Below are 22,530 nucleotides of genomic sequence, written 5' to 3'. Positions count from 1 at the left end.
TTTTGTAAAGCTCGCAGAAATCTGTTTGCGCAGAAATTCTGGTTTTCACGCAGTGTCAAGGGGAAAGGGCGAAATCAAACTTACCCTGCCATACATTTTTCCTACATTTCCCATGCACTTTTAGTCAATTAAGATAAAACAGATACATTCAAGCATTTTTAAACAAATTTGCCACCCAAATTGAAATTTCAAGCACAACTTTTACCCTTTTTGTGCCAGCTGGATCTGATGACATAACTGAATCGGAACAAAAGTTTACATCAGACATCTCCAGCACTTTTTCACTAAGTTTTGATTATTTAAAGTGGGTTGACATTTAATTTTTCATTTAATACTTGTTTCTCCACACTTTTCCCAAGCTTGACAATGATTAACAAAATGAAAATCAAGCCTAATTCATTTTATGTAAATCACAGCTCAGTGTAAATCAAATATCGTCTTGATGGCCTTGGTGTGTGGGGGAGTGGGGCGGGGCGCAATGCACTCTTCGGAGTGTATTGGGCAAGGAAACAAGTTAAAAGAGGTCAAAGATATCTTCATATCAACTTTACTTGCTAAATGCTACGTGTTCTTCATGATAAAGGTTTACTTTTATTCGCATAGCTAATTCAAAGTTCTGCGCAAATCGTTTTTCACTAACTTTTCAAAAGTAAGTGGTGCTCACTCAAGCGGAAATATTTTTCGATAGTTATATCGTCATTTGCTTAAATGGATCTGTACCAATGTTAAAATGTGGAAAAATCTTCAGGATATTACAAATGTATAATTTTACAGGACGTTTTCAAAGTGTAAACTTTTTTTGATACGCACTGTAGAACGGGCCTAGCTGTTTGAACACGAACGTTTCGAAAGGAAGCCTCTTACATAAGACATGTTTACACCTGGTTAAACATGTGTAAATCGATTTTTTTTGGGGGGGGGGGATTTTGTGACATGAGATACTTTGGCCTATGCTGAAGACCTGTGACGTTGTTTGAGTTGTCATACCTTCAGCATACCTAAATAGGATTTTACATTTTTGTTAAAAAAGCACTTCAACAGCAATACATTTATCTTGTGCTTGTTTTTACTCCTCATTACCTCATAAATGTTGACACATTTTCAAGATCGCCAATAAATCGCTGCATGGTTAGTAAATAATTATTGCGCATGAGTCCCATAGGGTTGTGTTTCATGAACTGAATTGTCGGACGTTTGATTCGACAAGCCCTGTTTTATACAACAGTTACCATAGTAACATTGCTTCTCAGCCAATGTTTTGAAAATATACTTTACAGTGTAAAGGTGATGAAATCAGTCAAGTACAAAGTGATGATCATGATAATAGTGAATCTGATCTACAATGTGATGATCTTAAAAGTGTAAATGTGGTCAGATCAAACACACAGTGATGATCGTGACATGTAGTTGCGAATTGAATGTGAATGTACCTAACAGTGTAAAGATGATGGAATCAGTCAATATGAACCAAAGAGTGATAACCATGAATATGAGTTGCACAGGAAATGTCTTGATAAGGGTTTGAAAATTAGCCATATAAATTGCCGGAGCATCATAAACATTTAAAATAAGATTTTTACTGACTAAATCTAAATTTGGCAATCTTTGCAAATCAGAAACCTGGCTGGCTGCATAACCTCATTAGTTATGATACTGTTAAAAATGATAATTACGATATCACCCGATGTACAGGTCTAATAAACGCGGAGGGGCGTTTGTATATGCAATAATATATCTTTCAGCATCATCAGATCCAACCTCAATTATGAAAGTTTAGAAGCAGTATGGCTCGAACTAAATACTATTAGGCAAGAAAGTCAATATTTTATAGATACACTTTAACTTGTTTCTACTTAAAAAAAAAATAGGTGATATATTTTTTTTATTCTGAATCCATAGGTCGGAGTCCGATTGATAATCTCCCAAAATCTGTTTGTGCTTATAAGGCATAATCACATCTTTCATCACTCTCATCTTAACTCGAACCAGTGACTAAATCCATGAGTTGAATTTTTTGGTCCTGTTACATTTCATATTTGTTGCATATATTTTTCTTCCTGAATTAATTTCATATTTTGTTGCATATTATATTTTTCTTTTAAAAGATAAATAAATTCTGCAGTGGCGTGCCTGATGAGGCACTGTCATCACCAATTGTTTTGTTTTGTTTTAAAGTATCATTATTGATTCTTCCAGTGACATTTACAACAAACAGCAATTAAATAACTATTTAAATATAAACTGACAAAATTCATACTCAAATAAGTTTACATACATCAAGGTAATTCATAAACGGGTCCAGTCGTGCTTTCATTTTCAGTGAAAGAAAGATTAGGAAATAAAATACAGGAAATTGCACAAAAAAGAGAAAAGATTGCCACATCACCCGCAATTGTCACAAAAATGCATTTTTCAGACCCGCTACATGCAGCTGCATGATCCGGCCAAACATAGCCCCGGAAAGTGACTTACTGGGGGGGGGGGGAAGAATACGAGAATCTGCAAAAAAACCAATGACACAACACGGCCCTTTCTTCTTTCCTCTTAAAGAACGGAGGGAAAGAGGAGAGAAGAGGAAGAGAGAAATTAAAATTTGAATTTATTACCAGCCCCCGGCCACAAAAGTGAAATAGTTGGCCATTATAGCACGGGGTATATTTTCGTCGATGCACCCCTTACGACGTTTCGGGACAACTTAGTCTGAGACCCCGTCCCCATTTTCTCATGTTCACCCCTAGATGAAGATCAACTGGGTTGATTTTCAAGACATGAAAAGTTGATTTCGGTCGATTTCCATTATGTTAAAATAAGTTGCGGCAATAAATAACTATGCACTTAATCAGGAGTTAATCCAATTGTCTTAGTTCTTGGTAGAAAATGTTTGAATAAGCCTAATTTCGTATAATGAAATACAATAGATTAAGAACTAGTGGGGGTATGACATCATTAGCCCACCTAATGAAAGACTGTATCACCGGAATAATGCAAATCTTTAAAATTCAATAACTCTTTTATTTGTTATCCGACTTTGATCAAATTTTCAGCATTTTTGTTTTGTAAATTTTACTATATTTATTGAGATATAAATATCTTCAGCCTGGAGCATCCCTTTAATTCGAAGCTGCATAGCCTTCCAGAATTAGCCTGAGAAAATTATTTCATGATACTAAAATATGACAAACTGGATGATTATTTTTACCGATAAATTACAGGTATTGCCTCTATTTTTTCTGGGGGGGGGGGGGGCGGGTGAAAGTTTGTAAGTTATCTGAAAGTTTATCCTCAACAACCCTGCCAGTTCTGGGTATCAAGGTCCATAGGCCTATATAGCAGGGACCGCGGAACAGTTTTCAACGGTTGGGGGGCTGACCATGCAAAAAATCACAATTGTATGGTAATTTTTTTGTACATGGTTTTAGGAAAAAAGTGGGCGGGGCTGAAAAGCCCCCCCCCCCCCCGCCCACTCTTCCGCGCGGCCCCTGTATAGTACATTATACAACAATTTACAAATCAGCATTTGATTAATATATATAAACACAATTAAGCCATTCGAGAGTAGGCCTACATTAAAAAAACATGTACAAAGAACATGAAAGATATAACAAATTTGAGTGGTATAAAAATTACCCAAATAAAAAATTACCCAAATAAAAAATTACCCAAATGAAAATAATTACCAAAATGAAACAGGATATAGGCCTAAAAGAAAAATAAACAGACAATTTTAAAAGAAGAAGAAAGGGAAATTTGGAAGGGGGAGAGAACGGAAGGGGTGATGGGGTGCAGAAGGAGGAGAGTAAGAAGGAAAAAAGACAAATGATATTTAATTATCACAAGAATGTATCGCTCTCTGCCCCCGCCCCCCCCCCCCTTGACTATTATGGCATGCATGCCGTCAGATACTGGATGCATGCAGCGCAGACGATCGAGACAGACAATTCAACACGGTCCGGTCGTACTCGTACACGTGCGTGTTTGTTGTGCAGACATCCATTCACATCTGCGTCGAAGCCTGGTTGAAGTTTAAATTAACTAAAAACAGGAAGGTAGGTAGAGGCGTTTCATTCTTTACTTTAGATTATCATGACTGAAATTGAAAAGTCTGTCAGAATTTTTACACTTTGTTCTACCTATTGATTCAGGCGCTAAATGGCGCTTTCGCATCTCACTGCGAAATTAAATGGCAGTGTTCCGAAAGCTACGCACCGGCGCGGCGCCGGGGCCAGCTGCGTGGGAAGGCCGAGCCGAGCTGTTGGTATGCTCGTGGCGTTCTACAAGAGCGGTGCGAAAGCGCAGTAGCGCCGACTTTCGTGCTTCAGACAGAGTGTGGTATAGACAGCTGGCAGCCGTCGTTTCGAGGAGTTTTTTACATTTAAAAAAAAAAAATTATTTCTCCTCGTACACAGACGGCTCGCTATTGTGCAGCCACCATTAATTAGGGGACTTGCAATGAAAAATTCCCCCGTCGGGGCTCTTCAATTTTTGTCTTTAATGAATAAAAATTTTGAAAATTAACGCGACCAAAATGCAAATTTATATTCCCTCTTGGCATTAATTGCCCAAAAACGGAGAAAAATCAAATTAAAAGGAACAAAAACTGTGACTTACCTCGGCTGTCGCGCAAATTCACTTCCCCGTTTTATCCGACCTTAAGTACATAAACATAATGGCCATTGAGTCCCCTGTACAGAACGCGCTAGAACTTCGGTCTCTGTATTTGGCGAGTGAAGCCAACGGAGTTCAACTGAACAACCAACAAAACAGAGACCGAAGCTTTTGGTCTATGCGAGCAGGAGCCCAGGACCTTAAGTGTAATTTGGCATACTCAAACCTGACAAGCGTGAAGTATGGTCAAAATAATTCTCCGAAATAAATAGTTAAAACAGAAATCAAGCACTTACCACGATTATAATGGATGAAGCTTCCTGACATCTGGGCACAAACTGGAACCTCAAAAAACCGAAAAGTTCTCTCCTACCCCCGTCTCGATCGGCCATTTTTGTTATGAATCGTAACAAAATAGCCGATCGAGACTGGGGTAGAAGGGGAGAACTTGTCTTTTTTTTTTTTTGAGGTTCCAGTTTGTCCCCAGATGTCAGGAAACTGCCACTCGTTAGACCTTCATCCATATAATCGTAGGCCTAAGTGCTTGATTTCTGTCTTAACTATTTATTTGGAGAATTATTTTGACCATACTTCACGCTTGTCAGGTGAGTATGCCTTACACGTAAGTTCCCTGGGTTAGCTATCGTGCAGAGCTCTACCATTAGGGGACTTGTAGGTATGTGACCAAAAAAATGAAAATCATCAAATATGAATAAATTTGGTATCACTTGAAAGCCCTTAAAAAGACCTTTCAATACCAAGATTACTTTGGTCTCTGTATTTGGTGAGTGAAGCCAATGGAGTTCAGCTGAACAACCAACATAACAGAGACCGAAGCTTTTGGTCTGGTGTGGTACTGCCCGTATAACCATACCCAAGTATATATACTAACCTCGTACAATGTGTGAGTGACCCAAGCCCAAGGCAACACTTCATAACTCATACACTATAATATTGTCCTGAAATTCATCGGTAAGAGTTCCATATGCACCCCAATTAAAATTGAAAATAAAAACATGGAGGAGGTTCAGAATAATATATTACTAGCCCTATGGCGGAGTGGAAATACCCAAAATATTTTGGCAAAAAATATGGCTTTATTCCGTCAAATTTCAAGCAGGAACTAGTGCGTGTAATTGTCCATAGACATCGTTTTATAAAGGGTCTGTGAGTCAAGACTAGTCAAAGTATTGGTAATTATCGTTTAAATACCCCTTGCGGTATCTCTCTAGCATAGCGGGAAAGGTCGTGATTGCAGATAAAACGAAGTGAGTTTGAGTCCTGAGTTAAGCAACTAAAAAATGAAAGAAAAATCTGAAGTGAAGAACCGGAAGTCTCGACAATCTTTTGTTATTTTTGGTGGGGGTGCATATGGAGCTGTAGCTCTTTCCACTTCATCAAAGTTCCACCATGAATAGACAAATACCGGCTACAAAGTATAAAGTCAACTGAATTGGTAAAAAAAAAAATTCATCAAAATGTCTGCAGTTCACCATAGCCTTGGGCCTACCCCCGGCGGGGGCCTACCTCAAGCGATGTTCGTGCAGGCTCCACTTCACTACCGCTACATTACGCTCCACCTACCTGAACTTTGAGCCTGTGAACTTGCTCTGATATTCCGAGTGACAAAGGTGGGATTCTATAGGAGGAAAATATAAAATTCATGGAACATCATCTTTGAAAACAAACTAATATTTCTACTTTACGCAAAGTTTTACTTCTTTTCAATGCTTCTATCAGTCTCAAAATTGGTGATTTAGAAGACATTGCATGCACCATGCACGAGGGTCTGAGCTCGAACCCTTGCGCATGGCTCATGCGATGTTTTGAAATCGACAGCGAATTATTAATACATTTGAGGAACTCCTTGTTGGCTTGAGGTAACCATACCATACCCAGGGTGACCAGATTTCACAAAATGAAATCGACAAAAAAGATCAACAAAGAAGGCTACACATGCAGTGTTAGACTTGTGAAAAAAATATAAAGAATTGGAAGGGAGGTTGAACGAAAGAATGAAGGAGAGAAAGAAAAGATGAAAGAGAAGAGATGAATTGAGAAGAAAGAAAAAATTGACAGGGAAAATGAAGAAAAAGTAAACAAAGTTAGAATAAAAGAAGGATGAAAGATAGAATAAAAGAGAGAAAAAGGTTTCCATCATTCTTTGAAATAAATATTGAAAGAAAGAAAGGAATGGAAGATGAATAAATAATATGTGAAAGACAAAATAAAGGAGAGAAAGGTAAAAAGAAAGTAAGAAAAAAGGAGGAGGAAAAAAGAATGAAGGAAAGAAAAACTTTCCCTTCATTCTTTGAAAGAAAGAAGAAAATCAGGAAGGAAGGAAGAAAGATAGGGAAAGAAATAATGAAGGAAAAGAATTAGAGGAACAAAATGAAAGAATGAAAGAAAGGAGGAAAGAATGAAGGGAGGAGAGAAGGAAAAAAAAAGAGAGAAAATAATGAAAGGAGGGAAGGACCAAAAAGAAAAAGTAGAGGAAGGGAGAAGGAAGCAAAGAATAAGGAAAGAAAGAATGAAGGAAATAATAAAAAGAAATTTAATAAAGAAGGAAAGTAAGAGAAAGGTTCAGGAAAAAGATAGGAAATAAAGATAGATGGAACACTAGCCATATATAGATCAAGATCTTGCAATCTAGTTAAAAACCTATTTACCGCTTTAAACCATAATTCCAACCGCCTTCTCTTGATTGGTGTTGTTTTAGTCAGTCGCGTGGCTACTTTTCAGTTCACAACTTAATGCCTGAATCTACTTGTACATCATTTGGTAAGATTTAACATTGAGATGAATGGGGATTTTCAGGGCTCCTTTTTTGTTTTCCAGGGCTCTGTCAGGTATTTTGGTGGCTAGATTGCCCCTAGCCCCCATGTGAATTTTTCCCTGCTTTTAATGTTCCATTTGATTTTCTACTTATCTTACTGCAGGATGGGTTCTAGGCTGAACTATGCCAACAAAGTGATCCTAGCTCCGATGGTGAGGATAGGCACTCTCCCTACAAGACTATTGGCATTGGAATATGGTGCCGACATTGTATACTGCGAGGTATGTATCTGACAATACACAGATTCTGGATGTTAGGATGTGTATACATGTATATGCCTTTAAGGATAAAATAATAAACAATGCGAGAAGTGCCTATCCCATTTTATACATGTACATAAAAGTTTAGAAGGACAGAGTGTGGTTCTGTATATCTCTAGTTAGTAGTTACACATGTAAATATTTTGATTCCTTGAAGTGCAAACAGATGTGCTTCCCTTCTTTAATACCGCAGTACTTCCCCACTACTTCGCTGCCAAATAACCAGAGTTATGTATAATCATTAGCTCTTTGTGAAGTATAAAATGCTATTCAAAGCAGAAAGATAAAATAAAATAGAGAGATGATAAATACATTAATAACAAGAAACACAGGAGTGAATTAAAGGACAAGTCCACCCCAACAAAAACTTGATTTATAAAATGAGAAAAATTCAACAAGCATAACACTGAAAATTTCATCAAAATCGGATTTAAAATAAGAAAGTTATGGCATTTTAAAGTTTCGCTTATTTTCAACAAAATAGTTATATGAACGAGCCAGTTACATCCGTAAAAGAGTTGATGACATCACTCACTATTTCCTTTGTATTTTATTATGTGAAGTATGAAATGTTTTCATTTTCTCACCATTGTCATGTGAAATGAAGTTTCATTCCTCCCTGAACACGTGGAATTTCATTATTTTAACATATTGTGCTTCAGGCAAGGAGGTCCTAATCGTCAAATTCGTAAAAATTGAAATATTGTATAATTCAAACAATAAAAAAACAAAGAAATAGTGAGTGAATACATCATCGACTCTCTCATTTGGATGTAACTGGCTCGTTCATATAACTATTTTGTTGAAAATAAGCGAAACTTTGAAATGTCATAACTTTCTTATTTTACATCTGCTTTTGATGAGATTTTCAGCATTTTGCTTGTCTGATTTTTCTCTATTGTTTCAAATCAACATTTTTCTGAGGTGGACTTGACCTTTAAGCAATTAATAAAATACCTCAAAGTAATGCTATGGGCACAAATACATTTAGTTTATGAACACCATACAAACAATTTTATACATGGCAATAAATGGTATGAAATCATTTGTACGGTGTTCGTAACGGTACTTGTGACTGTAGCACTATTGTGTTTGTACCATAATGCTTTTAAGTGTATTATTGCCCAAAGAGGGGGGGGGGAGGTTGCAGTAGGGAAGGAAATAACTGGATCTATCATCATACATGTAAATCATTTCTGTTTCAATTTCTCTTACAGGAATTGATCGATTTCAAAATGCTCACTTGCAGGAGAAAAGTGAATGGTAATGAAATTTTTTTTTTTTCAATTTGAATAATATTATGACCATGTCGTGTCAGACTAATGACCTGTCACTCACAGCACTAATAATACCCTTGACAAAGCCCTCTTATACTTCAACTAATTCAGCAAATGAAAAAGAGGTTTCATATGTTGGGGTGAACATGAAAATCCACGTCATGCAGTATGTAGTTCTATGCCTTTGGAGCTTGGATGATATATTTCGGACTAATGAGGGGGTAATCATAAAGTGTATGAACAAGTGAATACTCTCCTTTTGTAAGATATAGTACTTACGACACATGGTTATACTTGTAATATAATTCTTACACATGATTTGTACTATTATCAGTGGCAGATCCAGTCGGGAGTTTGAGGAATGCATGCCTCTCTATATTAGATTGTCCATTGAACATTAATATAGCTAAATCTAAGAAAATTATCGTCTGCGCCCCCTCTATTTCTAAATTTGTTAATGCGTCCCCTCCTGAATCTGCCATTGCATAAATTATCATTTGATGTTTGTGTTGACTTTCAATTTGATCATTAGAATTGTGAAAATCGATTTAAACTAAACATGGTCGCACTTGTCATTTTTATTGACCCTTTCCTTGACCTTTTCTTTGATAAAGATGTTCTTGGAACTGTTGATTACATATCAAAGGATGATGTGGTAGTCTTCCGTACCTGTTCAAAAGAAACAGATCGACTAGTGTTCCAGATGGGAACAGCGGATGCCCAGCGAGCACTGAAGGTTGCGAAGATGCTGTGAGTACAATAAAACACAAATGTTACCACTTACTACAAAATTAACAATAAGCCGCAATAGAACATTTCCTGGATTTGGCGAAAATAATTCTTTCAATAACATAAAATAACATTTTAAGTATCTGAAAGAATATTTCTTCCTCTACCTTCTCGCAAACATGTGGAGTCATAAAATTCAATGAAAGCCAAGATGGCAGCATTTTTAAGACCATATTTTCATCCAACTACTGAGTCATAATATTCAATGAAAGCCAAGATAGCAGCATTTTTAAGACCATATTTTCATCTGACTACCGAGAGTTTCATTATGTCTACCACAGTGAATGGATATCATGCTTGAACAACCATGAAACTCCAAACCTTAATTCTCCTTCAATATTCAGTGGTTATTTCCGTGCAGTTGTCTTTAATTTTTATAATGGCTGTTCATAATCAACATCAGCAAATTGTGTATCGTAGTAATGTCAGTGGTCTCTAATTTATGATCCCTTTCTTTTTTTACTTAATTTATTTGACTCTTTACCTCTACTATAGTGAGAAAGACATATCGGGAATCGATATCAATATGGGCTGTCCTAAGGATTTCTCATTGCAAGGAGGTATGGGAGCAGCACTGCTCAAAACACCAGATCGTATCAAGGAGGTAAGATATTATTCTTAGTGTAATTGATTTCTAGTGCAGAATTCTTCATTTTAAAGAGTATAATTGTTAATATATACTAGTTAGTTTTCATTCTGAAAAGTGGCAGTGTAGATGATAGGGTAAAGTACACTTTATTGCGAGCATTTTGGTGAATGTTGAAAGGTGCTCTCTTTGTACACTTATAGCAAACAACAACATTGAATTTACAGATCTACTTTATTCATCTTTTCATTATTAATACTACAGTACTTGGTACAATAACATTCACTGAGTAAAAAAGAAAAACATAACATCAACAGCAGCAATGTATACTAGGATGAGAGCAGAATCAAATTGCCATGACAAGAAAGCCATATTGCAGAAGAATAAAGAGAGAAGAAAATGGTTGCATGCTGCATACTAGCACTTCATGTCAAATCATTATAATATTACGACTTTATAGCCCATGATCCATTATGTCTACATCCATACCATGATTTGTGTATGATGAAAAAGGCTATGTTATATTATGTTGTTTCTCTTTTCAGATTCTGACAACATTGGTTCAGGGAGTGAAAATTCCTGTAACATGCAAGATTCGAATCCTCCCCAAGGTACGTGATTCCTGCTCCCTCTTTTCTATTCTTTAAGCCAGGCGCACATAATCTGACTACGACGTGAGTTTGGAACAAACCACAGTTTGTATTAGAATTTGAAAGTACAGAGAAGTAGAATAATTTTATTTAAGTCACACTTAACACTTTGTGAACCCCCCTCACCTTGATGCAAGAAAAAGGTCCCATCTTGGCTTTGTAACATTAAGGTCTGTGATGGATTGCATACTTCCATAATGATCATATTGGAGTATGAGATTAATTATTCAACCAATAATCATCAGTGTGCTATTCTGTCATTGCATGCATACTGAAATAATTAAATTGTCTTTTTCAGTTGGAGGACACCATAGCACTTGCCAAGATGATTGAGCAAACTGGTGTTGCTGCCCTTGCTGTCCATGGACGTCTTACTGAAGAGCGCCCTCGCCACCCTGTACACTGTGATGCAATCAAGGCAATTTCTGATTGTATTAGTATTCCACTGATTGCAAAGTAAGTTACATGTGGGCCTACAATTCTTTTTATCTCAGTTTTGGAGACTAAATGTGTACATAGTTGAATGTGCACTAAAATAATGTAGTTGTTGTTGCTTAATGCTGTATTCTGAAGTTTGTGATTTAATTTGTCATAGGAGGTATGTTTGAGGAAATCACACTTAAAAATAAAAAGCTTTATTTCCGTATTTTTTTTCAGGCCCCTTTTTTTTTTTTGGGGGGGGGGGGGGGGTGTTGTATAATTTTGATGGGTCTTCTTAGGTTTTCAAGATATGTTATGAGAGCACACCTTTCTCTGATAAATAGCCAATCACATTCACATACATGTTTATCCACATCTAGTTCTATTCACATACCACCCAATTTCTTCATTTTATCTTTCTCAGTGGAGGTTCACAAGACATCATCAAATCCTATGATGACATAGAGAAATTCCGAGAGATGACCGGAGCGTCATCGGTGATGATAGCCAGGGAGGCCCAGTGGAACCCGTCCATCTTCCGAAAGGAAGGCAAACTGCCAATACAGGATGTGATCAAGAGATACATCCAATATGTGAGTTATATACTCACCTTATCCCTAATTTTTAAAGGACAAGTCCACCCCAACAAAAACTTGATTTGAATAAAAAGAGAAAAATTTAACAAGCATAACACTGAAAATTTCATCAAAATCGGATGTAAAAAAGAAAGTTATGGCATTTTAAAGTTTCGCTTATAGTTATATGAACGAGCCAGTTACATCCAAATGTAAGAGTTGATGACATCACTCACTTACTATTTCTTTTGTATTTTATTATATAAAATATGAAATATTTTTATTTTCTCGTCATTGTCATGTGAAATGAAGTTTCATTCCTCCCTGAACATGTGGAATTCCACTACTTCAACATTTTGTGCTTCGGGCAATGAGGTCCCAATCATCAAATTCGTAAAATTTGAAATATTGTATAATTCAAACAATAAAGAACAAAAGAAATAGTGAGTGACATCATCGACTCTCTCATTTGGATGTAACTGGCTCGTTCATATAACTATTTTGTTGAAAATAAGCGAAACTTCGAAATGTCATAACTTTCTTATTTTACATCCGATTTTTACGAAATTTTCAGCATTGTGCTTGTCTGATTTTTCTCTATTGATTTAAATCAACATTTTTCTGAGGTGGACTTGACCTTTAATTGGATATTGGTATAGTTAGGATGCAATAGTGGTTTAAATGGCATTTAGCTCTTTGCAGAAGGATATGTTGGGTGGCAGCGGGACAATAGACGGATTACCGGGATGCATAGGTGACACTGTAACAATAGATCCTGTTCTGGGTGAGATCCTGGTGGATCTATCAACAACAGGATGTGACTATTGTGTCAAATCATAAACCACCACTCACCCAAAACCCCCCAAGTACTAATCTCATGGTGTAATATACCACTATTCTCCAACTCATACATTGCCATTCCTAAAAGGTTGGCTGGATCAGAACACAAGCTTGGAAGGACTTATTGACATCATACAAATCCTTTTCCAAACTACATGTAAATCTCACAAAGCCCACAGATTTTTGTATACCAAATGAACAATTGTGTGCTTCAAGTATATGCAATCTGGCAGGTGTTTCATAAACCCTCTTGTAAGTTAAGAGCAGCTTTAAGAATGGCTGATGAGCCTTTCTAACAAGCTAAATAATCAAAAAGAACATTTCATGGGAATATCATTTATCACAAGAAAGGGTCACTGGTCACTCTTGAAGACGCTCATAACTTATGAACAGCTTTATGCTTTATTTTACTCTTCCCTGCATTCTTCCTGTATGTGTGTAGTTCCAAGGTTTCTTTCTCAAGCTGGTAACACTTCAACTTTTTTTTTATTCCAGGCTGTAGACTATGATAATGTTTACACCAACATGAAGTACTGCATCCAACAGATCCTAAGAGATGAGGTCCAATCTGAACGGGGTCAGGAATTACAGCGTTCAAAGAGTGTGAAGGAGATATGGTAAGGTCTAGAATCAAATGCCTTTTCAATTATTTATTTTCTTAGTACGTACTATTTAACCCTAAAAAGACTGGGCTATTTTGGAGGCTAGAAAAACTGGGGGGGGGGGGGCTTTTGGGCCCCCCCTAAGATCTCGGCCGTTGGTCATCCGATCGCAACCAAATTTGGCACAGACATCCTTTGTCATGTCCTCTAAAAGAAAACATAGTCAAAATACTGATATTCATTGTATTTTTTAATATATGCATAATTATGCGAATATGCAAATTTTTATCAAAAAATTGAATTTTTCATACTTTGGTACCTATTGCGGTCCATAAATTCCCGTTTCAAGGTTTTCAGCTGTAAGAAGAGGTTGTTTATCATGGAATTGTGTTATTTCGTGCTTGAATTATTAGATATGCTTATGCAAATTAGTAATTACTAAATATGCAAATAAGTACTCTGCATGCATTATGTAGAGAAATACAACATTTGGCATGTTTTATTGCATTACACTCTCTTGCAATGAGCCAAAGCAATCTTGGAAGATAAACAAGTGATGTGTTACATGTACACTAGCTGGTGAAAACAAAGCATAAGAGATATCACATAATTTATGCAAATTATATTCATAATTATGTGAATATCAAATTTTTATCAAAAAATAGAATTTTTCATAGTTTGGTACTTATTGCGGTCCATAAATTCCTGTTTCAAGGTTTTCAGCTGTAAGAAGAGGTTGTTTATCATGGAATTGTGTTGTTTCATGCTTGAATTATTAGATATGCTTATGCAAATTAGTAATTACTAAATATGCAAATAAGTACTCCGCATGCATTATGTAGAGAAATACAATAATTGGCATGTTTTATTGCAAGCGATTCTGGTATTTTGCACTACTTTTCTTATGTTTTTCTTTGATTTTAATTTCTTATGTATTTCTTTATTTTGCATTTCTTATGTATTTCTTTATTTTTTTATGCAATGTTTTTCATTATTTTCATATCCTAGAACTGCTACTTGAATTCACAAGTGACATAATATAGAAAGAAACAAATAAAAATGTAGTTAGAAAACAATGTGTATAACATTCATTCAAATACCATACACTTTACACACAAACGAATACAAATTTCAATTTCTTACGTGACATGTGATACGAAAATGTTACATAACTCCGCAACCGCGGCATGGGGGTATACAAATTTGGTATCAAAAGTTGCGCAAAACTCAAGAGAAAAAAGTCATGAAATGGCGGCGCGAACGCTTCATGCGCAAAAAAGTTATCGTGATTTATGTACAGGGGGGGCCTTTTAGGCCCCCCCCCAGTCTTTTTTAGGGTTAAACAGGGTCAAATACTGTTGTACTTGGGGCCCTGTATAACAAAACAAAATGTAAACATATATACAATACAAATGGAAAATACAAATCGTGACCATAAACAGATGGAAATTTCAGGTATACATCTAATAATGGAAAATTGTGTATAAAATTGAGAATAATAATTTAACCCAGAGCTACAAGTAGAAAGCGATAGGGAAAGAAAGATAAAAGGTAAGGATGATATGGAGTAAAGAAGAAAATAGCTAGAGCGGAAGAAGAAGGCACATCACCATAATTTTACACTATAATAGTATATAGCAATATCTATCAATTCCAAACTGCACGGATCCAGATTTAGGACACCAGATCGACCGTGGTCAGGGACCAACCAAACTCTAGATCTAGTTTCAAATCAAAACCAAAAAGGATTCAAATTGAAAAGAAAGAAAAAAATAAAAACTAATGAATCCCAAAATCGACAGGTCCGTAACCACAGCCGTCTGGGAGATTAGCCAGCTCAATCAGAATACATTTACAAAGATTAGATTGGCTAACTTTAAATTGATCATGAGCTAAAGTGCCTTACCCTATCTAGGCCGGCATATTTTGAGAGATCATATGGGGAGGGGCTCACAGTCTCCCCTTTGAGATCTTAGCCGTCATCTGCAAGATTGCGCTGAAATTGGCAAGTTGTCTGGTATATAATACACAAAATGCCAGTGTAATTTATATGATGAAATTGCTGTTAATTGACTATGCCAATTTATGCATAATAAGTATGCGAAATCATACTTTTTTTCCTCTAACTCCCTGAAAACAGCTCCAAATGTTCTTATTTTATTCCAGAAATGTTTTGTGATGTTCTTTGCAAATGTGAGAAAAATTGTGATATAAGATCAAATTCTTTCGTATTATCTTGTTTTATGCAGTTTCTTATGTATTTCTTTGTTTTTTTACGACCTTTTGTTTTCATTGATTAATCAATAAACTTTTTTGGGGGACGATTTTGAGATCATAACAGCAGGAAATAAGTCCATTTAGACCAGCAAAACTAGAAATAATTGATATTGTACACAAAATCATGTTTTTGCACAATTTTTGGTTTGACATGCACTTACAAAATGTTGAGAATTTTCGGAACCGTGCACCCAGAAGTTGCATGGTCTCAAAAGATTTAAGATGCGCAAGATTGGAAAGTAAAAAGTCAGTGAGGGGCTTGTTACAAGAAAATCGTGTGGCGGATATTGTGCAAACTGTCGGCTTGTCTTTGATTTAATGACAGTTCAGCATTTGACATGAATGATTACCATGACAAGGTCTTGGCAGCAAGGTCAGAAACCATAGAAGAGCTAGATTGCACAGAGATGGCCCCTAAGAAACGGAAGCTGAATGATGGGACCTTCGTCATAGAAGCACCATGTAAAATAAACAGGTAGGTGTTCCTTTAATAATAACAACTATTCAGTATACCTACATGGTTACCGACCAGGCCAAACCTGTTGTGAAGAAACTTGGGGAGCGTTTCATCAATATTTTCATCCGACAAGTATGATTATGACTGGCTGAAACGCACTGTTCCTATGGTAACTGTCGGATAAAATAGGACTTGTCAGTAAAACGTCCAACAAGTCCTTTCATGAAATGCCTCCCTGATATTGTGTTTTCGGGTTTTAATAGATTTACAACTTCTTATAACTTTTTGATTGAAATCAAAGTCTGAATATCCCTAAATGTAGTTAGCAAGATGATATCTTTTTAAAATATTACTCAACATTTATAATCAATGTTTTTTCAAGTCACACATCTTCAGGCTGGTATTACGTCCATTCTGGCATTTGCAAGCTCACAGCGTAGCCGGTTTTCCGGCATTTCAGGCTCAAATGGTTGATAGGAAATGGTGTGGGTTATAGAAAATTTTCCTTTATGATATCATTGATGTTTGCAGGAAACAGTTGAGGCTATTCAAGACAAGTTACAAGAGTTTGCTGGTACAGTACTGCCATGCCCAGAGACTACAACTGCCTCGATACACCACAGTAAGTCTTTCAACTCTCCAATGGAAATCACTGTTAGTTGGTAGTACTCTCTGTATTATACTTGTTGTAATGTTCTTAATTATCCAATTTGTTAGCTTGTAATATATTACATGAAATAAATTAAAAATGTACTTTACATAGAGAAGTGGAGGGAGGTTGTTAGTGTGATTTCTGTGAGTACGAGGTGAATCCGACCACAGGAATGCAGTTGTTAGATTCAGGCATGAAACAAGCCTAATCTATTGTCTTCCATCAATGTGCATTTGCTTTTACCATAAAATACCAAAGTTGAATTTGACTGTAAAGCACTGGTATTACATTTTTGCCCTTCTGTACATGCTGAAGGTTGTGATTTGATGAGCCTGGTTAGATCATGGAGTATTCTGGTCAGATCAGGGAATTCCCTGGTCAGATTTAATTATTGATGATCTATGGGGGGTTGATATATATGCTAGATAGTGCAGAACATAGAGCAGTGCTGCATGCGAAGTTGGAATGGGTTGAAAAGCACCACTGTTAATAACAAATTCTATGTTCAAAACCGCTGAAGCAAGACAAATGAAATATTCATAGAAGTGAAATGAGCTTCCTGTTTCTGCACCTCTACTACAGAATTATACTTTACTTTCACTGGGGACGAGTTGTAGAGTTGTGTTTACAAGAGACAATTGTTGACGTTTCCAAGAGCCTTAAAATTATGTATGACCAGAGTGCTGATAATGAGAAACAGTATTTAAAAAAAGAATAAAGGTTTTAGCCCTTGATTTTTGTATTGGATTTAGGAATGAGAATATATTTACATATTGTTTTGAATTATTTCATTTACAGGAGGAAGATAAAAAGAATAATATTTTCAGGTCTTCTATTAGATTGAACAATCAGGAATATGCCACAACACTATGGTGAGCTTAATAACTGAAATACAAATTTAAGAATATGATTGGAATAGTATTCTGTTTTCTGAAAAAAAGTTACTTATGAAAAATTAAAACAACTTAAAACACTAAAACATCTTTAAATGTGACAACCTTTTAACATGATTTTTAATTCATCTTATTTTGAAAGAAATAAACAATAGGGTTGCCTTACAGGCTACCATTTTGCAAGTTTTTGTTATGCTTGTGTGATTAGCATTTGCAATCTGGGGGGGGATAAATCACCCCCTCCCCACAGGCTATAGAAAAGCCAAATATAAGCCCGTAATTGGTAAGGGTTAGAATGCTCACAAATAAGTATTGTGAGATAGAATCAAAGGTGTTGTTAGTCTGCACAAAAATGTGAAATAGATAAGTCAATTATTCAAATGCATGCTAAACTACACCTTTTTTTTACAGAAATTCATTTTTTGGGGGTAGACCATATCTGCAGTTTAACAGACATTGATTACTTGTGGATGTTAACTATTAAAACCTGTGAAAATGTTAAAAATTATTTCAGTATCAAGTTAAAAAAAAATCAGTTTGTATAGAAAACACCTTTTGTATATTGTTATTTTTGTATTTCAGTGTTATCTGAAATAATTGTGGAGTGATAAGTGTTATATGAATTCGAATGGGATTTTTTTTTTTGTTTCCTAGGTGTACAAGTAAGAAGTTTTCTGAGCAAGCTGCAGCAGCAGTTTGCTGCCAACAGCTTGGCTTGTCTCTCCAAAAGAAGGACCCTCCCTCGAGCAATCCTTCAAAGAAGAGCTGTTCTGCATCAGGAGATCAGAAAGTCAAAGAGCAAGGTCAGAATGTCAAATCAAAAGGTCAGGCTACAGACCAATCCAAGCAGCAGGACATCGTGAATAGCCAGCCTGTCAAAGGGCAGGAAGAGGTTTGCAACGGGACGGGGGCGGAATCATCCAGTTCACAGAAAGCAGGGAATGCTTCCCCCTCAACTGTGCCTGCACCAAGCAAGGATTGCTCTACAGATCATCAGGATGAAAGATATGGTGATATTGCTGAGCAGAGATGACATAAGTCTATGCCCTAAATGATATCCGTCAGTAACATAAGTACTATGCAATATACTAATATTTTAACCATAATGGAAAATGAATGCTTGAATCCTTGTGTAATTAGCAATATTTTCCTTTTTAAGTCTATATATTAGAAATAACAGATTGATTTAATTTCTTTTTAAATTTGATATTTGCCAATTTTGCATGACTAAGGATGAGATTACATTTTCATCGCATTGCCAATTTCAATATTGCCAAGATTGATTTTCTTAACACACTTATCATTATTGAACCAAAGATGTGAATGCAGAAAATTGGCACAGTATATTCAGATTTGTTTTATTTATTTGACTAATTGGGTTCTGCATTAGCAGCTTCACAATGTGGTCACTCTATCCTCATCCCTGTTACATAAAGCTTAGTAATTAATTGTTAAGCTTCTTTTTATGATGAATCATACATGATAATTAATGCAATCAGTTGTAGTATTGTGGAGGGGCCGAAACAAATATACATAGATAAACTAAGGCACGTACACACATACAATACTATCCTACCTTACTCCCAGTCTTGTCATTCCCTGCAGCAGCAGCTCCAAGTTCAACCTCAGTTCAACTTCAAGTGTGGTAGGCAGGGTAGTAATGAACCCTCTGTAGCTAGTAGTGGTCTGATGGTACTGTCTGTGTGCATGGTCTGTGTCTTGCATTGCAGCTCACTGAGCCTGATCAATTGCCCATTGTATGTGATTGAATTGTTCCCCATCATTGTTCACATACCAACCCATACCAATTACACCATAGTAGAAATTAACCCTGTGATCAATCCTAAGCTTCATGATACAGGCCCCTGAATAATGAATTAGAAAACTTGGAGTTTTGCAGAGAATTCTTTTTTTTTTTTACCTTTTACTCTTGGTAGTAATATTAGCCTTCAGTATTTTTATGCTTCATACCATTAATATCTGATCGCATTGCAAAGGTTTAAAAGAATTTTGCTTATCATACTTGAAAAGTTCATTTAACCAATTAAATTAAAACCACGATCCTGCTTGAACATCGCCATCTCAAGACCTAAACTACATCATATGCACCCTGAATCCTTATCCAGCATGTGACATTCTGATATGAAATTTTAGAGTATTTACTCACCTCAGTGATGAGTAACTTCTTTCTAATCTTCTGTCATCTGTATAATACCTCGCTTCTCGTTCTGTAAGACACAAACGCGACAATAATTGGTGCCAGCGCAGGTTCTGCCACAGATTTATTCCCTAGGAGATACTGTAGAATATGCTGCCTGTTGCTTGAACTCTTTCGAGTCAATGACCTCGTTTGATGTACTCATCTGCATGATATACCTTAAGCTTAAGAAAATGCCCTTCCTGATATGACTATGTCACAATTAATCCATCGACAACATTAAAGAAAACATGGAAAGAGAGACAATAAATTATGAGATTACCTTGGATCTCCTTTTATTACACAAATGCCCCCTTGTACTAACAAAAGTCGCACATGTACATGACAGCAGGAAGTGGAGGTTTCAAGCAGACTTGTGTCTGTACGGAACCACATTGAAAGGGTCACCTGACTTATAAAAAACACTATAAAATTTTGGAAGGCCCATTTACCAATTAACTTTGTTAAATCAATCAAAGATGAATCCATTGATCTACAACTCGCTCATATTCACAAGATATCTCAGTGTTTGCTTTCTTGGTGAATCAGGGAGAAAGTGTCATGATCAAATGTGCTGACAACTACCAGTAAAAGTAGACTTATGCAAAGATTATTTAACATGATTTTATTTCAAATAAATTTACTACCAGTATACATTTTCATGCAGAAGTCGATAATTTCATGGTTCTTGCAAATATCAGACTTTTGAGTAGGCCCGGTTTGAAAGTCCATTTTTGATGCACGTGTACACGGCGTGTTTTTCGTTCGTGTACACGTGTACACGTTGTAAACACTGAGAGTGATTTATGCCTTATTTATGGTATGTTTTAAGTCACTCATGTAGCCTAAGTCACGGTTTTAAAGCTTACCTGAGAAGTTAGAAGTATCAATCCACAAAAATTGGTGCAATTAAAAAGTTTACTCAGCTTAGCAGCGCATTAAATTAATAAAGAATGCAAAAGTAAATCAGTGCAGGGCCCTAGTTAGCGCCGACGTTCGTTGGATGCGCATTTTGCATACTGTACCGTACATGCATGCACAGATTGCTGCAGAATTGAGTGTAACTGAAGTTATCGATTGATTTTCATTATTTTATTGCCAATTTGAGGAGCGTGTGTTTGTAGGCTTGTAGCACATGTGTATGAGCGTATAACACGTAACTGGAGCAATGATCGCTGTCGCAATTGGTGATTCTCAAATTGGCTCTAAAAGTGACTGAAGAACGCTTTCGAGAGTCTCCAGTTACGTGTTATATGCTCATACACATGTGCTACAAGCCTACAAACACACGCTCCTCTAATTGGCAATAAAATAATGAAAATCAATCGATAACTTCAGTTACACTCAATTCTGCAGCAATCTGTGCATGCATGTACGGTACAGTATGCAAAATGCGCATCCAACGAACGTCGGCGCTAACTAGGGCCCTGCACTGACCGGAGCATACCCAGGCCCATTTCGTGTGGTACAAAAACTTGAGTCTCCAGAATAAATGTGGATTAAATCGGCGATTTTGGAAGTAAACTCACTCTAGGTTAATTGAAATATATTGACATATTAGTGATTAAAACATATACAGTGTCTGAGAGCTAAGAATTAATGTGAGGCTGTGAGCTTGTTCACTGACTTTACAGCCCCACGCAAGCTTTATGCAGATGCTACCGTGTACACGGTGATGGAATTTAGTACACGTGCACTGACTTGACCGTGCGTGTACACGTGTACCCGAAACGGGCCTACTTTTGAGATATTAAATTAACTATTTATAACTATTTTTTAGTTGTCATACCTTCTGTGCTAGGGTATCTGTTCGGCGAAACTATAGAGTCGGCTTTCTCCTCATGGCTGCAGTAATCTGGGTGTGCAGGTCGAGCTTAACATACCTCTGCATGTCGCCCAAACCTATATGTCCACATGATATTGTCCTATCGCTTATTGTGCATCGTAATGAATGAACGTTGTCTCCTTTTACAATAATAGATCCAACTGTCTTCGTCCACTCAGAAGAAAACTTGCACTTATACGTTGCAGCACCCTTAAGTTTCCTTTCTTTTTTTTGCGCGACTGAAGAACTATATCGCCGTCAGCGTCTGACAAATCCGGTTCTGACTCTGTTTCCTGCCGATGCATAGCCATCTTGTCGACTGTCTACTCAAGATATGAAGCGAAACCTTTTTCATCATGATATCCATGGCGTTGCATGTGATGTGCTAGCATGACTGTAAGTAATATATTCATGTCTGCTGCACAAGTCACTACTAGTGATTAGCTGTGTGCTGATTGTACTGAACTGTCAATTCGTCTTGATCGATTACGAACCAGGGTAGACGAAGGCGGTCGGACAATGCACATAATCTAGCGAATAATGCTTTTATTTCGATGCGTGAGAGAAAAGGGTGCCGTGCGAGATCGTGAGACGGACCTTGAATGCATGGTAGCTCTGCACATTCAAGTTGATGTGTACGTGCAGATTTGCGACCAGAATTTTGAGCAAAATATAGGTATAGGCAATTTATGTGTTTTGGAATTAAGACCCTTCGGAATTACGAAGTGTAACCGAAAAGTGAATGAATTTGAGGATACCTAGTAGTGCTGTTGTTGGGAGCAAAAATCC

At 36.6% G+C, this 22,530-nt stretch overlaps 1 protein-coding gene across 1 annotated transcript; it reads left to right on the top strand.

Annotated features, from left to right (window-relative positions):
- Positions 1-3,983: 3,983 nt before the first annotated feature.
- On the top strand, positions 3,984-20,567 carry LOC121407313 (tRNA-dihydrouridine(20) synthase [NAD(P)+]-like). Its single transcript, XM_041598306.1, has 13 exons — positions 3,984-4,046; positions 7,545-7,662; positions 8,919-8,964; positions 9,593-9,728; positions 10,263-10,371; positions 10,899-10,964; positions 11,302-11,459; positions 11,848-12,016; positions 13,334-13,455; positions 16,043-16,192; positions 16,706-16,796; positions 17,625-17,698; positions 18,374-20,567. The coding sequence occupies exons 2-13, from the start codon at positions 7,546-7,548 to the stop codon at positions 18,750-18,752; spliced, it is 1,617 nt and encodes a 538-aa protein (XP_041454240.1). The 5' UTR covers positions 3,984-4,046; position 7,545; the 3' UTR covers positions 18,753-20,567.
- The last annotated feature ends 1,963 nt before the right edge of the window (positions 20,568-22,530 follow it).

Source organism: Lytechinus variegatus, chromosome 2 (genome assembly GCF_018143015.1).
Source record: "Lytechinus variegatus isolate NC3 chromosome 2, Lvar_3.0, whole genome shotgun sequence".
NCBI classification, from domain to species: domain Eukaryota; kingdom Metazoa; phylum Echinodermata; class Echinoidea; order Temnopleuroida; family Toxopneustidae; genus Lytechinus; species Lytechinus variegatus.
The sequence above is the reverse complement of the archived record's forward strand: the minus strand, read 5'-3'. Positions and strand labels throughout refer to the sequence as shown.

Excerpts from the sequence above, each read along its gene's own strand:
- LOC121407313 (XM_041598306.1), top strand. The coding sequence starts at position 7,546 with ATGGGTTCTAGGCTGAACTATGCCAACAAAGTGATCCTAGCTCCGATG. Across the intron at positions 11,460-11,847 it reads AGTATTCCACTGATTGCAAA|TGGAGGTTCACAAGACATCA; the intron begins GTAAGTTACATG and ends TATCTTTCTCAG. Across the intron at positions 17,699-18,373 it reads GAATATGCCACAACACTATG|GTGTACAAGTAAGAAGTTTT; the intron begins GTGAGCTTAATA and ends TTTGTTTCCTAG.